At 43.2% G+C, this 18,306-nt stretch overlaps 1 protein-coding gene across 1 annotated transcript in view; it reads right to left on the bottom strand.

Annotated features, from left to right (window-relative positions):
- Nucleotides 1–5,326: 5,326 nt before the first annotated feature.
- Nucleotides 5,327–18,306, bottom strand: part of LOC139373775 (electrogenic aspartate/glutamate antiporter SLC25A13, mitochondrial) — a 98,680-nt gene continuing 85,700 nt past the window's right edge. The window contains 4 exon segments of the mRNA XM_071114755.1: nucleotides 5,327–7,226; nucleotides 7,229–7,370; nucleotides 16,150–16,240; nucleotides 16,723–16,881. Coding sequence (XP_070970856.1) covers nucleotides 7,182–7,226; nucleotides 7,229–7,370; nucleotides 16,150–16,240; nucleotides 16,723–16,881 — 437 coding nt within the window. The 3' untranslated portion in view covers nucleotides 5,327–7,181.

Genomic DNA, 18,306 nt, shown 5'->3' with positions numbered 1-18,306 from the left:
ACAGTATATTCTAGTAATATTACATCACCAGGTCGTTTATGTAAAAACAAATTTGTTCTCGAAGACACCTGGTTAAATAAAGATTAAATAGATATTCCAGCATATAATGATATACTTTAATATCCTGAATTGCATTTTCAGGGGATAAAATATCCCGGGTGTGTGAGATGGCATATACACTGAGATGTACAGAAATATATGGAATGAATATGTGGATAGTTTCTTGTCAGTTTTGTTTTGTGTTCATGTAGCGTGACCTCGTTAAGTGCTCAGTAAATACCTTAATTGGCTTTCCTTGTAACTTGTAATTGATTGTAATTCCCTTAAAACTATACCATGGGTGCCAGCGGGTTTCTGCTTTAGCCAACTTTACTTGTTGCCATCTTGCCAAACCACGTAGCTACAGCCGTTGAATACAAAACAATCAGATCCGCAGGTCTATAAAATATGTTCCTTAGCAAAACTCATAGGCTATATGAAGCACTACAATATCCAATCGTAGATCTTCTTAGAACAATAGGCTATGACATGACATGACACACTCTCCCTATCTGGTTAAATTTTTCTATTTTTCTTTTCAATTGTGTTATTAACTGTACGTTTGTTTATTTGTAACTCTGTGTTGTTGTTTGTGTCGAACTGCTTTGCTTTACCTTGGCCAGGTCGCAGTTGTAAATGAGAACTTGTTCTCAACCGGCCTGCCTGGTTAAATAAAGGTGAAATAAAAAAAATGCTCTTCGGGCCTCCCGGGTGGCGCAGTGGTTAAGGGCCACCAGAGACTCTGGGTTTGCGCCCAGGCTCTGTCGTAACCGGCAGCGACCGGGAGGTCCGTGGACGCACAATTGGCCTAGCGTCGTCCAGGTTAGGGAGGGTTTGGCCGGTAGGGAAATCCTTGTATCATCCCGCACCAGCGACTCCTGTGGCGTGCCGGGCGAAGTGCGCGCGCTAACCAAGGTTGCCGGGTGCACGGTGTTTCCTCCGGCTTCCGTGTTGGATGCGCACTGTGTTAAGAAGCAGTGCGGCTTGGTTGGGTTGTGTATCGGAGGACGCATGACTTTCAACCTTCGTCTCTCCCGAGCCCGTACGGGAGTTGTAGCGATGAGACAAGATAATAGCTACTAAAACAATTGGATACCACGAAATTGGGGAGAAAAAGGGGTAAAAAAAAGAATAAAAAAATGCTCTTCTGTGCTCTTCGTCCCAAATAACTCCCTATTGCCTATTTAGTGCAATACTATGGGCTCTGGTTAAAAGTAGTGCACTAAATAGGGAATAGGGTGCTATTTAGGACCCCTGGGGTCCTCTAAAAGCTTTGGGCCTTGTCACAGAAAACATCTTAAGTGTTTTCCTTAAGGGTTTACCTTAAGGAATAATTACCTAAGGGAATTGTTTAAGGGCATTACATAACATTACATAAAGCCCCTCAAATATTTATTTAGGTAAGGGCATACAGCGCATTTTCCACATTTTCTTACATTACAGCCTTATTCTAAAATTGATTCAATTGTTTTTTTCCCCTCATCAATATACACACAATACCCCATAATTACAAAGCAAAATGTACTTATGCGAATGTACTTATAATAAAACACTGATATCACACTGATATCACATTTATATAAGTATTCAGACCATTTACTCAGTACTTTGTCTTCAGGCCCCTTGACTTTTTCCACATTTTGTTACGTTTTAGCCTTAATATAAAATTGATTAAACGTTTTTTTCCCCACATCAATCTAAAAACAATACCCCATAATGACGAAGCAAATGTATTATAAAAACTGAAATATCACATTTACATAAGTATTCAGACCCTTTACTCAGTACTTTGTTGAAGCACCTTTGGCAGCGATTACAGCCTCGAGTTTTCTTGGGTATGACGCTACAAGTTTGGCATGCCTATATTTGGGGAGCTTCTCCCATTCTTCTCTGCAGATCCTCTCAAGCTGTCAGGTTGGATGAGGAGCGTCGCTGCACAGCTATTTGCAGGTCTCTCCAGCAATTTTCAAGTCCGTGCTCTGGCTCGGCCACTCAAGGACATTCAGAGACTAGCCCGAAGCCACTCCTTCGTTGTCGTGGCTGTGTGCTTATGGTTATTGTCCTGTTGGAAGGTGAACCTTCGCCCCAGTCTGAGGTTCTCAGCGCTCTGGAGCAGGTTTTCATCAAGGATCTCTCTGTACTTCTCTCCATTCATCTTTCCCTCGATCCTGACAGGTCTTCCAGTTCCTGCCTCTAATAAATATCCTTTGAGCATGATGCTGCCACCACCATGCTTCACCGTAGGCATGGTGCCAGGTTTCCTCCAGACGTGATGCTTGGCTTTCAGGGCAAAGAGCTCAAACTTGGTTTCATCAGACCAGATCATCTTGTTTGTCATGGTCTGAGAGTATTTAGGTGCCTTTTGGCAAACTCCAAGCGGGCTGTCATGTGCCTTTTACTGAGGAGTGGCTTCCATCTGGCCACGATACCATAAAGGCCTAATTTGTGGAGTACTGCAGAGATGGTTGTCTTTCTGGAAGGTTCCATCCCCAAAGAGGAACTCTGGAGTTCTGTCAGAGTGACCATCGGGTTCTTGGTTACCTCCCTGACCAAGGCCCTTCTCACCCGACTGCTCAGTTTGGCCGGGCGGGCAGCTCTAGGAAGAGTCTTGGCAGTTCCAAACTTCTTCCATTTAAGAATGATGGAGGCCACTGTGTTCTTCAATGCTGTAGACATTTTTTGGTACCTTTCTCCAGATCTGTTCCTCGACACATTCCTGTCTCGGAGCTCTACGGACAATTTCTTCGGCCTCATGGCTTGGTTTTTGCTAAGACATGCACTGTGGGACGTTATATAGATAGGTGTGTGCCTTACCAAATCATGTCCAATCAATTTAATTTACCACAGGTGGACTCCAATCAAGTCGTAGAAACATCTCAAGGATGATAAATGGAAACAGCATTCACCTGAGCTCAATTTCACATCTCATAGCAAAGGGTCTGAACACTTATGTGAATAAGGTATTTCTGTTTTTTAATACATTTTCAGAAATGTCTAAACCTGTTTTTGCTTTGTCATTATGGAGTATTGTGTGTAGATTTTTCCATTTTTTACCTTTATTTAACTAGGCAAGTCAGTTAAGAACAAATGTTTTTTTCAATTACATCCTAGGAACAGTGGGTTAACTGCCTTGTTCAGGGGCAGAACTTCTGATTTTTACCTTGTCAGCTCAGGGATTCGATCTTGCAACCTTCCAGTTACTAGTCCAACGCTCTAACCACCAGGCTACCTGTCGCCCCAAAAGATTGATTACTTTCCGAATGCACTGTACATAAGAGGTTTTACGGTAGTTTGAAGGCATACAGTTGAAGTCGGAAGTTTACATACACCTTAGCCAAATACATTTAAACTCAGTTTTTCCCTATTACTGACATTTAATCCTAATGAAAATTCCCCATCTTTATTAAATTAAGATCACCACTTTATTTTAAGAATGTGAAATGTCAGAATAATAGTAGGGAGAATGATTTATTTCAGCTTTTACTTCTTTCATCACATTCCCAGTGGGTCAGAAGTTTACATACACTCAATTAGTATTGGTAGCATTGCCTTTAAATTGTTTAACTTGGGTCAAACGTTTCGGGTAGCCTTCCACAAGCTTCCCACAATAAATTGGGTGAATTTTGGCCCATTCCTCCTGACAGAGCTGGTGTAACTGAGTCAGGTTTGTAGGGCTCCTTGCTCGCACACGCTTTTTCAGTTCTCTCCACATATTTTCTATAGGATTGAGGTCAGGGCTTTGCGATGGCCACTCCAAAACCTTGACTTTGATGTCCTTAAGCCATTTTGCCACAACTTTGGAAGTATGCTTGTGGTCATTGTCCATTTGGAAGACCCATTTGCGACCAAGATTTTACTTCCTGACTGATGTCTTGAGATGTTGCTTCAATATATCCACATAATTTTCCATCCTCATGATGCCATCTATTCTGTGAAGTGCACCAGTCCCTCCTGCAGCAAAGCACCCCCACAACATGATGCTGAAACCCCCGTGCTTCACGGTTGGGATGGGTGTTCTTCGGCTTGCAAGGCTCCCCCTTTTTCCTCCAAACATAATGATAGTCATTATGGCCAAACAGTTCTATTTTTGTTTCATCAGACCAGAGGACATTTCTCCAAAAAGTACGATCTTTGTCCCCATGTGCAGTTGCAAACTGTAGTCTAGCTTTTTTATTGCGGTTTTGGAGCAGTGGCTTCTTCCTTGCTGAGCGGCCTTTCAGGTAATGTCAATATAGGACTCGTTTTACTGTGGATATGGATACTTTTGTACCTGTTTCCTCCAGCATCTTTACAAGGTCCTTTGCTGTTGTTCTGGGATTGATTTGCACTTTTCACACCAAAGTACATTAATCTCTAGGAGACAGAACTCGTCTCCTTCCTGAACGGTATGATGGCTGTGTGGTCCCATGGTGTTTATACTTGCGCACTATTGTTTGTACAGATGAACGTGGTATCTTCAGGCATTTGGAAATTGCTCCCAAGGATGAACCAGACTTGTGGAGGTTTACAATTTTCTTTCTGAGGTCTTGGCTGATTTATTTTGGTTTTCCCATGATGTCAAGCAAAGAGGCACTGAGTTTGAAGGTAGGCCTTGAAATACATCCACAGGTACACCTCCAATTGATTCAAATGATGTCAATTAGCCTATCAGAAGCTTCTAAAGCCATGAAGTCATTTTCTGGAAATGTCCAAGCTGTTTAAAGGCCAGTCAACTTAGTGTATGTAAACTTCTGACCCACTGGAATTGTGATACAGTGAATTATAAGTGAAATAATCTGTCTGTAAACAATTGTTGGCAAAAATGCTTGTGTAATGCACAAAGTAGATGTCCTAACCGACTTGCCAAAACTATAGTTTGTTAACAAGACAATTGTGTAGTGGTTGAAAAACGAGTTTCAATGACTACAACCTAAGTGTATGTAAAATTCTGACTTCAACTGTACGTATGTGAGGGTTATTGCACTGTTCAATGACTACAGGCCTAAGCAACAAATTACGGTTTAGCACGTTATTTGGTATAAGTGCTACGTGAACTGTAATGAACAAAAGAGACATATTGTAAGCCGCTGTCTATCGTGATACCCGCCAATAAATAATGTCTGAAGAACTGTTAGCTTGTTTACTTGTTGTTGTTGTTTAGCTACTGTAATTATAGTGTCACAAGTTGGCTGTTGTGATTCTGTCCTCGTCTCCAGTGCCAGGCTTCAAGCTTTTCTCTGACTTGTCGCACCATAACATACCACCTTGTCAAAGAACACATGCACACACTTTGTTCACTAGCGTTTAATTTCATTAGTACATATATATATTGCTGCCATGCATACAGTAAGGCACAATTATCACACCATATTCTACTTCTCTCCTGTACTGTACAAGTTTAAATCCGGATGTCTTTCGTGACACCATTGGGCTGTTCCAGAAAGCTGGATAAATACGTTAGCCAGCTAACTGTCCAACATTGCTTAAAATAATGAGATATTTTGAGAAATATAGACTTAGGGCTCTGTTCAGTCTGTATTGCTGAAGCGTTACAGATTGTGTACTAGAAATGTAAAGGTAATTTGTGATAGGGCTGACATACGCAGCGTTTACGGTGAATGCAGTCGCTGTGACCACAAGAACATTGCCTTTAATTGTCAATCACGCTTTAAAGCTGAACAGTGATATAAATTGAATAGAGCCCTTCAAATTGACAAGATATAATTGACTCGGCAACAACAACCAGAATACAAATGAAAATAATATGTGGTTGTTTATCAAAGTTAACTGGATAATTTCATAATCCTGCTTTCTGGAATACCCCACATCTCTCTACTCTCTCCCCCTGCTCTGTTGTACCCTGATGATTCTTTAAACAGAAAATTATATAACACACAGCCCAGTTTGATGTGACTGAGACAACTAAGGATAACAGACAGTCACTACAATACCATAGTAGGTGTAGTAGTAATACCTTGTGCGAGTGGTGGTAATAGTAAACAGTATATTACATTCAAGCGTTTTGGTTGGTCAATCTTTTATGTTTTCTCGCAAATGAAGTTCAAGATCAAGATTATTAGTTTTGTCTCAGTATCCAAAAAGCGACTTGGTGAACTGTATCGATATGTAAATGTGTCTCTCTGTTCCGTTCTCATATGTACAGTAGAACCGTCATTCAGATGTGTCTCTCTGTTCCGTTCTCATATGTACAGTAGAACCGTCATTCAGATGTGTCTCTGTTCCATTCTCATATGTACAGTAGAACCGTCATTCAGATGTGTCTGTTCCGTTCTCATATGTACAGTAGAACCGTCATTCATATGTACAGTAGAACCGTCATTCATATGTACAGTAGAACCGTCATTCGGATGTGCGTACTTGTGCTACTATCCCCATCCTGCGGATAGGGCTCATTCTGTTTGGTATCTATCAGACTCTCAGGTGGAAGACAGTAAAAGCACCATCATATAAAGTGATGGTTAGACCAAGATTCAATCAAAGGCACGTTGTAGACGAGCACATTGAACTGTCAAGTGTCTTTTAAAGAGATGGCCTTCATGGTAAATACGGTACATGTCGGCTCAAGTGTAAATGACCTTTAAAAGCAAGTGCAATGCACATGTTGACAATGCACATGTTGACAATGCACATGTTGACAATGCACATGTTGACAATGCACTTTTGAATGAGTCCCGGCCTTAGTGATGATGTAATGAAAGAAAGCAGTCCAGGTCTAATTCAAATCATGGCCAGCCCCTCCACTACTGTGCATATTACTGTATGAAAAGACATACTGGAACACTACTCTAGACACACATTGTCAGTACTGTAGATATCACTTGATCTTCACAATAAGACTGACTCAAAAAGTCATCTTTACGGGTAGCTAAGACTAAAACAGAAGCTAAAACAACGTTTTTGTGTTTCTAGACCATGATGTAGAAAGGTACATTTCTGAAGATCATAATAGCTTTAAAAAATTCTCATCAACTAAAACAGACACATATTTATCTTTAAATCCTAGCGAAGCAGATCATACTACTCACAATGTGCTTCTCTTTCGGGTGGAATATTCCAAGTGCTCGACTAGCTGGGGGTGGGAGGGAGAGGGTGTAATGATTGCACGTGTGCTATTCTGCCCCCTATGTGTGGGCAGAGGGGGTTCAATTCAAGGGGCGTCCTTCTTGGACCGGGGGGTTACGTGAACGTTGTATCTTGGGAGGTGGAGTCCAAATTTGCTCTCGGTGCCAGCGAACGTGGCCACGGCCAACCTGAAACCTCCAATGTGGTCGGGGCTGGGCGCCGGCAGGCTGATGCGAGACTTGGGAGTCGGCTCCGAACCAGACGGCTTTCTGTGGTGTGGAGAGAGAGCGGGGAAGGACGAGGAGAGCGGGAGGGGTGGAGGTACAGGGAGAGACGAGGGGAGCGGGAGGGAGGGAGGATGAGAGAAAACGGGAGGGAGGAGAAAAGGGGGAAGAGAAAGAGGGATGGGGTAGAAAGGGAAGGAGAACGGGGGAGAGAGAAAAGGATAAAGGAGAGAGGAGAGAAAGAGAGAGGGAGTAGAAAGGGAGAGACAGAAAGGGAAGGAGAACGGGGGAGAGAGGCAATGATAAAGGAGAGGAGAGAAAGAGGGAGGGAGGGAGTAGAAAGGGAGAGACAGAAAGGGAAGGAGAACGGGGGAGAGAGGCAAGGATAAAGGAGAGAGGAGAGAAAGAGAGAGACCGAAAAAAGAGAAATAGAAAGTGGAAGGGACAAGAGAAGGAGAGAGATTTTATATTAAACATTGTCCACCACAAAAAATAAACATCTTAGTTGAATATTAAGACTGGGCGAGAGGGCTATTTTTTCCCAGAGCACACGAACCAGAAATAAATGAATATCCCACAATGGTTTCATACTCCCTTCAGTGATATCTTTCCAATACGTACAGGGAACATATTTCAAACCCACACTACACCATCCAGCAGTACAGTATTCACATTGAACACAGTCTGTGAAGACAACACAGTATGCACATTGGATATTTACAGTACATAGGGGTTTGCATAATAAATGGAAGTTGTTCTGACTTTCCAAAGGGCTGTAAACAGTCCAATATACTGGATCTCTTGATTTCCTGGTTTAGTAAGTAAGAGTTGTTGGTGGTGGTGGACCAATTATACCATGCCAATTTCAAGTCTATTTCTGTTAAAGAATATTAAGGATATTATGGTCAGTTAACTCATTGATATTGCTTTCTGGAAGAGCCCCAAAGTATTGACAACATTCTGTCAGTACCACTATATACAGTATAAAGTACTGACAACATTCTGTCAGTAACACCACCTATATATACAGTATAAAGTATTGACAACATTCTGTCAGTACCACCACCTATATATACAGTATAAAGTACTGACAACATTCTGTCAGTACCACCACCTATATATACAGTATAAAGTATTGACAACATTCTGTCAGTACCACTATATACAGTATAAAGTATTGACAACATTCTGTCAGTACCACTATATACAGTATAAAGTACTGACAACATTCTGTCAGTACCACCTATATGTACAGTATAATATTATTAACAACATTCTGTCAGTACCACCACCTATATATACAGTATAAAGTACTGACAACATTCTGTCAGTAACACCATCTATATATACAGTATAAAGTACTGACAACATTCTGTCAGTAACACCACCTATATATACAGTATAAAGTACTGACAACATTCTGTCAGTACCACCTATATGTACAGTATAATATTATTAACAACATTCTGTCAGTACCACCTATATATACAGTATAAAGTACTGACAACATTCTGTCAGTACCACCTATATGATATTAACAACATTCTGTCAGTACCACATATGTACAGTATAAAGTACTGACAACATTCTGTCAGTACCACATATGTACAGTATAAAGTACTGACAACATTCTGTCAGTACCACCTATATGTACAGTATAAAGTACTGACAACATTCTGTCAGTACCACTTATATGTACAGTATAAAGTACTGACAACATTCTGTCAGTACCACCTATATGTACAGTATAAAGTACTGACAACATTCTGTCAGTACCACCTATATGTACAGTATAAAGTACTGACAACATTCTGTCAGTACCACTATGTACAGTATAAAGTACTGGCAACATTCTGTCAGTACCACCACCTATATGTACAGTATAAAGTATTGTCAACATTCTGTCAATACTGCTCTATGTACATTATAATAGTATTGTCAACATTCTGTCAATACCACTATGTACAGTATAAAGTACTGACAACATTCTGTCAGTACCACCTATATGTACAGTATAAAGTATTGTCAACATTCTGTCAGTACCACTATATGTACAGTATAAAGTACTGACAACATTCTGTCAATACCACCTATATGTACAGTATAAAGTACTGACAACATTCTGTCAGTACCACTATATACAGTATAAAGCACTGACAACATTCTGTCAGTACCACCTATATGTACAGTATAAAGTATTGTCAACATTCTGTCAGTACCACCACCTATATATACAGTATAAAGCACTGACAACATTCTGTCAGTACCACCTATATGTACAGTATAAAGTACTGACAACATTCTGTCAGTACCACTATATACAGTATAAAGCACTGACAACATTCTGTCAGTACCACCTATATGTACAGTATAAAGTATTGTCAACATTCTGTCAGTACCACTATATGTACAGTATAAAGTATTGTCAACATTCTGTCAATACCAGTATGTACAGTATAATAGTATTGTCAACATTCTGTCAATACCATTATGTACAGTATAATAGTATTGTCAACACTCTGTCAATACTGCTCTATGTACATTATAATAGTATTGTCAACATTCTGTCAATACCACTATGTACAGTATAAAGTATTAACAACATTCTGGCAGTTCCACCTATATTTACAGTATAATATTATTGACCATTCTGTCAGTACCACTATATGTACAGTATAGAGTATTGACCATTCTGTCAGTACCACTATATGTACAGTATAGAGTATTGACCATTCTGTCAGTACCACTATATGTACAGTATAGAGTATTGACCATTCTGTCAGTACCACTATGTACAGTATAGAGTATTGACCATTCTGTCAGTACCACTATATGTACAGTATAGAGTATTGACCATTCTGTCAGTACCACTATATGTACAGTATAGAGTATTGACCATTCTGTCAGTACCACTATGTACAGTATAGAGTATTGACCATTCTGTCAGTACCACTATATGTACAGTATAATGAGTGAATGGAATATATTTGGTGATGCTTGTCCTAACAGTCTCCCCTTACCCTCCTGTCTCTGTCTCTTATTGGTCAATGGAACATTAGTGCATTCTAAAGAGTGACCAATTTGCTCCTCCAGGGAAAATGAGCTAATTTCTACCCCAAAAATCTGAAAAGAGAAAGATCCCAAGTCAAAGTGATTCTCTCTGCACTGCTTCACTCTCTGTAGCCCTGTAGTTTAGGTCTGTGTCCCAAATGGCAACCTATTCTCTATTTAGTGCACTGCTTTTGACCAGAGTCCTATGGTGTTTCACAGCTCTCTCCCTCTGTTGAAAGGTTGGTAGAAAAGTGGTGCTAGAAATTACCATCATTTTGTATCACACAGCAGCTGTCAGTAGAAGCTATCAATCCTGACTGGACATTTCTATGACATTTGCGTTTCTGTATTTCTCAGTCTTATCCTGTGGTAAGACACTTACAGGTGCATCAGAGCTGGGACCGAGAGACTGAGAAGCAGCTTGTATCCCCAGGCCATCAGACTGTTGAACAGCCATCACTAGCCCTGCACCTTGAAACTAATGCCTCATATTCTGAGTCGGCGGTTAGGGAAGCGTTATCAAATCCTAGATGCCATTGTGCCCTTGAGCGAGGCACTTAACCCCCCACAACAACAGCTCCCCAGGCACCTAGTGTGGCAGCACCTCTCCAAAACCTGTGTGTGTGTGTGTGTGTGTGTGTGTGTGTGTGTGTGTGTGTGTGTGTGTGTGTGTGTGTGTGTGTGTGTGTGTGTGTGTGTGTGTGTGTGTGGACCTTGTGTGCAATTGACCAATAAAAGTGATCTTAACCTCTGATCATAATCTCTTCTGTTTCTATACTTTTGTTTACTCACTGTGTATGTGTCTACTGTATTCTCCACATAGCTCATCCTAAAATACCTACTACTGTGCAGTAATAGCCTGTATCACAGCACACACAGCTCTCACCCCCTAGTAAAACAGTCATTTGTACGTTTAGAAATTCGGTTTCCCCTCTGTGTAATCTCTTGATCTCTTCTCCCGGAAAAGGAAATAAATATACTGATACCATTTTCTTTCCAAATGATATACCGTCTATACACACCACCTATTTATATTCTGCATTCTGACAGGTGCTAGCGGTTATCAGCTACCTTTAGCCTGGACAACTCTCGCCAGTTTGCACAGCGCGACTCAAACCAGAGAAAATTTGACTTATTTTTCTCCATATCTCCGGATTCCTACCGCAAGCTCTGAACCTTTTTTTTCTCTCACCTGTATCATCGTAGATAGCAAGCTGCTATCCGAGTGGCTACTCCTGGCTAACGTCTCTGTCCCGAAGCAAGAACCAATTAGCCTGGAGCAAGCCTTGCTAAGCCCATCTGCTAGCCTGTAAGCCGCGGCCAGCTATCTGTCTAGAGCACATCTGACTGTTAGCTTAAGAGGCCCATCAGACAAATTCTTTGGCCACTATACCTATTTTGCCAATTGGCCTGGTTTACAACATGGAGCCCTGTTGATCCGTCTGCCGAGATCACAGCACGAGGGCGCCACAACAGACTTTCGTCCGTTGCGACGTCCCTCAAAGGCCCTTCTGCTAGCTTGCTAGCCCTGGCCCGCTACTCACTGTGCCTGAAGCCACTCACTGGACTCCTATGATCACTTGGCTACGCATGCCTCTCCCTAACGTCAATATGCCTTGTCCATTGCTGTTTTGGTTAGTAATTATTGCCTTATTTCACTGTAGAGCCTCTAGCCCTGCTCAATACGCCTTAGTTAACACTTTAGTTCCACCTCCCACACATGCGGTGACATCACCTAGTTTAAATGATATTTCTAGAGACAATATCTCTTTCATCGTCACTCTATGCACAGGTTTACCCCCACTGTATTCACATCCTACCATACCTTTGTCTGTACATTATGCCTTGAATATATTCTACAATGCCCAGAAATTGTCTTCTTTTACTCTCTGTTCTGAACGTACTAGACATCCAGTTCTTTTAGCCTTTAGCCGTACCCTTATCCTACTCCTCCTCTGTTCCTCTGGTGATGTGGAGGTTAATCCAGGCCCTGCAGTGCCAAGCTCCACTCCCATTCCCCAGGCGCTCTCATTTGTTGACTTCTGTAACCGTAAAAGCCTTGGTTTCATGCATGTTAACATTAGAAGCCTCTTCCCTAAGTTTGTTTTATTCACTGCTTTAGCACACTCTGCCAACCCGGATGTCCTAGCCGTGTCTGAATCCTGGCTCAGGAAGACAACCAAAAACCCTGACATTTCCATCCATAACTATAACATTTTCCGACAAGATAGAACTGCCAAAGGGGGCAGAGTTGGAATCTACTGCAGAGATAGCCTGCAGAGTTCTGCCTTACTATCCAGGTCTGTACCCAAACAATTTGAGCTTCTACTTTTAAAAATCCACCTCTCCAGAAACAAGTCTCTTACCGTTGCTGCTTGCTATAGACCACCCTCTGCCCCCAGTTGTGCCCTGGACACCATATGCGAATTGATTTCCCCCCCATCTATCTTCAGAGCTCGTGCTGTTAGGTGACCTACACTTGGACATGCTTAACACTCCGGCCATCCTACAATCTAAGCTTGATGTTCTCAATCTCACACAAATTATCAATGAGCCCACCAGGTACAACACCAAATCAGTAAATACGGGCACCCTCATAGATATCATCCTAACCAACCTGCCCTCCAAATACACCTCTGCTGTCTTTAACCAGGATCTCAGCGATCACTGCCTCATTGCCTGCGTCCATAATGGGTCTGCGGTCAAACGACCACCCCTCATCACTATCAAACGCTCCCTAAAACACTTCAGCGAGCAGGCTTTTATTTTTATTTTTTAATTTTTTTTTTTTGAATTTTACCCCTTTTTCTCCCCAATTTCGTAGTATCCAATTGTTGTAGTAGCTACTATCTTGTCTCATCGCTACAACTCCCGTACGGGCTCGGGAGAGACGAAGGTTGAAAGTCATGCGTCCTCCGATACACAACCAACCAAGCCGCTGCTTCTTTAACACAGCGCACATCCAACCCGGAAGCCAGCCGCACCAATGCGCCGGAGGAAACACTGTGCACCTGGCCACCTTGGCTAGCGTACACTGCGCCCAGCCCGCCACAGGAGTCGCTGGTGCGCGATGAGACAAGGACACCCCTACCGACCAAGCCCTCCCTAACCCGGGCGACGCTAGGCCAATTGTGCGTCGCCCCACGGACCTCCCGGTCGCGGCCGGTTACGACAGTGCCTGGGCGCGAACCCAGGACTCTGATGGCACAGCTGGCGCTGCAGTACAGCGCCCTTAACCACTGCGCCACCCGGGAGGCCCGCGAGCAGGCTTTTCTAATCGATCTGGCCCGGGTATCCTGGAAGGATATTGACCTCATTCTGTCAGTAGAGGATGCCTGGTTATTCTTTAAAAGTGCTTTCCTCACCATCTTAAATAAGCTTGCCCCATTCAAAAAATGTAGAACCAGGAACAGATATAGCCCTTGGTTCACTCCAGACCTGACTGCTCTTGACCAGCACAAAAACATCATGTGGCGTACTGCATTAGCATCGGATAGTCCCCGCGATATGCAGCTTTTCAGGGAAGTTAGGAACCAATATACACAGGCAGTTAGGAAAGCAAAGGCTAGCTTTTTCAAACATAATTTGCATCCTGTAGCACTAACTCCCAAAAGTTCTGGGACACTGTAAAGTCCATGGAGAATAAGAGCACCTCCTCCCAGCTGCCCACTGCACTGTCACCACCGGTAAATCTGCGATAATTGAACATTTCAATAAGTATTTTTCTACGGCTGGCCATGCTTTCCACCTGGCTACCCATACCCCGGTCATCAGCCCTGCACCCCTCACTGCAACTTGCCCAAGCCTCCCCCATTTCTCATTCACCAATCCAGATAGCTGATTTTCTGAAAGAGCTGCAAAATCTGGACACTTACAAATCAGCAGGGCTAGACAATCTGGACCCTCTCTTCCTAAAATTATCCGCCGAAAGTGTTGCAACCCCTATTACTAGCTTGTTCAACCTCTCTTTCGTATCATCTGAGATCCCCAAAGATTAGAAAGCTCCCCTCTTCAAAAGGAGAGACACTCTAGACCCAAACTGCTACAGACCTACTGTATACATATCCTACCCTGCCTAAGGTCGTCGAAAGCCAAGTTAACAAACAGATCACCGACCATTTCGAATCCCACCGTACCTTCTCCGCTATGCAATCTGGTTTCTGAGCTGGTCATGGGTGCAACTCAACCACGCTCAAGGTCCTAAACGATATCATAATCGCCATCGATAAGAGACAATACTGTGCAGCTGTATTCATCGACTTGGCCAAGGCTTTTGACTCTGTCAATCACCACATTCTTATCGGCAGACTCAAATGACTGCCTCGCCTGGTTCACCAACTACTTCTCTGACAGAGTTCAGTGTGTCAAATCGGAGGGCCTGTTGTCCGGACCTCTGGCAGTCTCTATGGGGGTGCCACAGGATTCAATCCTCGGGCCGACTCTTTTCTCTGTATACATCAATGATGTTGCTCTTGCTGTTGGTGATTCTCAGATCCACCTCTACGCAGACGACACCATTCTGTATATCTGGCCCTTCTTTGGACACTGTGTTAACTAACATCCAGACGAGCTTCAATGCCATACGACTCTCCTTCCGTGGCCTCCAACTGCTCTTAAATGCAAGCAAAACTAAATGCATGCTCTTCAACCGATCGCTGCCCACACCTACCCAACCGTCCAGCATCACTACTCTGGACAGTTCTGACTTAGAATATGTGGACAACTACAAATACCTAGATGTCTGGTTAGACTATAAACTCTCCTTCCAGACTCACATTAAGCATCTCCAATCCAAAATGAAATCTAGAATCGCAAAAACTTTCACAACAAAAGCCTCCTTCACTCATGCTGCCAAACATACCCTAGTAAAACTGAATCCAACACTCTACTCAGGAAATTGGAAGCAGTCTATCATAGTGCCATCTGTTTTGTCACCAAAATCCCATATACTACCCACCACTGCGACCTGTATGCTCTCGTTGGCTGGCCCTCGCTTCATATCCGTCGCCAAACCCACTCGCTCCAGGTCATCTATAAGTCGTTGCTAGGTAAAGCCCCGCCTTACCTCAGCTCACAGGTCACCATAGCAGCACCCACCCGCAGCACACGCTCCAGCAGGTATATTTCACTGGTCACCCCCAAAGCCAATTCCTACCTCTGCCTGCCCTGACCCTGAACCTGCCTAACGTTCTGTACCTTTCGGACTCTGCTCTGGATTACTGACCTCTGCCTGCCCTGACCTTGAACCTGCCTAACGTTCTGTACCTTTCGGACTCTGCTTTGGATTACTGACTTCTGCCTGCCCTGACCCTGAACCTGCCTAACGTTCTGTACCTTTCGGACTCTGCTCTGGATTACTGACCTTTGCCTGCCCTGACCCTGAACCTGCCTAACGTTCTGTACCTTTCGGACTCTGCTCTGGACTACTGACCTCTGCCTGCCCTGACCCTGAACCTGCCTAACGTTCTGTACCTTTCGGACTCTGCTTTGGATTACTGACCTCTGCCTGCCCTGATCCTGAACCTGCCTAACGTTCTGTACCTTTCGGACTCTGCTCTGGATTACTGACCTTTGCCTGCCCTGACCCTGAACCTGCCTAACGTTCTGTACCTTTCGGACTCTGCTCTGGACTACTGACCTCTGCCTGCCCCCCTGTTTCTGTAATAAACTTTTGTTACTTCGAAAATGTCTGCATCTGGGTCTTGTCCTGAGCCTTGATACCAGGATAATTTCATTCAGTTTAAGATTAGGAGAGGGAGGAGTTCTGACTTACTGTCCGCCAAAGTCAATGTAGAACCACCTCTGCAGGAGTTCATAGGTCACCAGGGTGACCCCAAATTGGGGCGAGGACCGGAACACTCGGGCTATAGTAAAGGGAGAAACCACAACGCTCAATAACACAGTTTCACTATTACACCACAGTAGCCTGGGTACCAGTCTGTTTGTGTTAACATTCCACTTCTTGCCACTCCTTATCATGCCAAACACATAGTACAAGGAGTGACATTTTTGCACAAAACAGGTTCTGGATTTCAAACTAAACAATTTGTTGTATGAAGGGTTAAAACCAGTTGCAAGTTAGCTAGAGATTACCATGGTACACTGTAACATAATAGTGGAAAATGGTTATTAAAAACAATCACACAGTCAAATAAGACCTAAACCAATCTACATAATCACGCCACATCAGTGGACCTTTCTGGATACAGCTTAAAAAGGTGTTAACAGATGTATAACAGATAAATAAACGAAATATGTCATTTGTATCAATCGTCGTCATTATCATCGTCATCATCATCATCGTCATCATCATCGTCATCAGATATGAATAAAAACGTGGTGATACCTCCCGCTCCTTTCCAGAAGGCCCGTGGTCCCTCCTCCTTCAGAATCTTCCAGAAGCAGTCAGCGAGACCGGTGTACGTGGTCTGGCCGGCACGGGCCGCCACTTGTAGCCTGGTCTTGATAACGTCGGCGGGGGTCACCAGGGAGGCCGCGGGCATGCCTAAGGAGAGAGTGCCTCACTCAGCAGTCATCTGATACAGTACTTATCACCTATTAACTCACCTTTTACTATTATATTTGTTAAGTACTTTGAAATGCATCCCCTGTGAGAAATGTGCTCTATAAATAAAGTTTGATTGACTGATTGATATTAGGAATGGATGTGAATATACTAACCTGCATCACTATCACTGCTGAATCTGAATGAATACGTTACTACTGTTGGGTTATACAAAGTTAATAATCTAACTCTATGAATTTCCACCCGTGGCTTATCAAACTCATGTTTGGTAAACTTTTGTGCCTCTTTCAAAACAGAATTCATTCGTAGTTGAATTTGAGTCAACTGAATGAGGACCAGTGATCCTTCTTACAGAAGGTGATTTACGATCAGAAAAAAATGCATTGGACGTTCATGGTTTTCCCCCTCAGATTGGAGGGACAGACAATACCTAGTAATGAAGAAGGACCCACAAGGTGGCCCACGTGCCGGTGACTGGTGACTGGGGGCCCCATGCGGGCAGCTCTCTCCAGCCACTTCAGCTATGAATGGCCTCAATCATCAATGGCTGCTTTCGATCTCCATGCACGGTCATTACCATCACCGGCCTCTTCACCAGCAGTCACACAGACTTCTAGCTGCACGTCTTCAGTCTAAACAAGCCATTCAATTCAACCACTGATCAACTCACTCACTGCCACTGTGAGAGCTGAAGAGACCACCTGCATTGATGTCCTTCACAGGAGAGGAATGGAGAGCAGTCTTAAATCTTTCTCTCAAAGTTACCTCAGTAGAAACCATATTCGTCTCCAGCCATTGAAAGAGAGAGAAAGAGAGCGAGAGAAAGAGGGAGGGAGGGAGAAAGAGAGAAAGATGGAGAGAGAGAGAGAGAGAGAGAAATAGGGAGAGAGAGAGAGAAAGAGCAGGAGGAGGAATTAGGAGATGACCAGCGCTGCAGTGTGTATTGGGATCAGGGGGTCTGCTTGGCAAATAATGCCACCCAAACTGAGCGTGTAACTCAATTTCCTGCGCCGACTGTTAAGCACTAATTGCCAAAAAGGCTTAAAATGTAGAGAAAAAAAATGCTGATAAATGTAGAAAGGAGTGATAAATGCTATGAGCAAATGCAAAATCATAAACTGCATTTCAGATTTGTAAACCATAGCTCCCGGACCCGGTTGAGGGAATAACCAAAATAAGAGGGAGGGGGAAAATTGGGAGTAGGAATGTCTTTTTAAATTTCTATGAGTTTCCATGAAGCGCCGTGCTCGCTGCTCACTCAGTGCTGAAGAGCAGAACTACAGTACTGACCAACATTATCCCTCAGGATTCAAAATAAATATTTATCCTTTTCTTATGATGTTCCAAACCACCCTGACTTGGCTTCCGCGCTCGTCTTTTTATACACTGTTTTCTTTAAGACAA

Source organism: Oncorhynchus clarkii, chromosome 18, assembly GCF_045791955.1.
Source record: "Oncorhynchus clarkii lewisi isolate Uvic-CL-2024 chromosome 18, UVic_Ocla_1.0, whole genome shotgun sequence".
Taxonomy (NCBI): Eukaryota; Metazoa; Chordata; class Actinopteri; order Salmoniformes; family Salmonidae; genus Oncorhynchus; species Oncorhynchus clarkii.
Note: the sequence above shows the minus strand (reverse complement) of the source record. Positions and strands in the feature narration are given on the sequence as shown.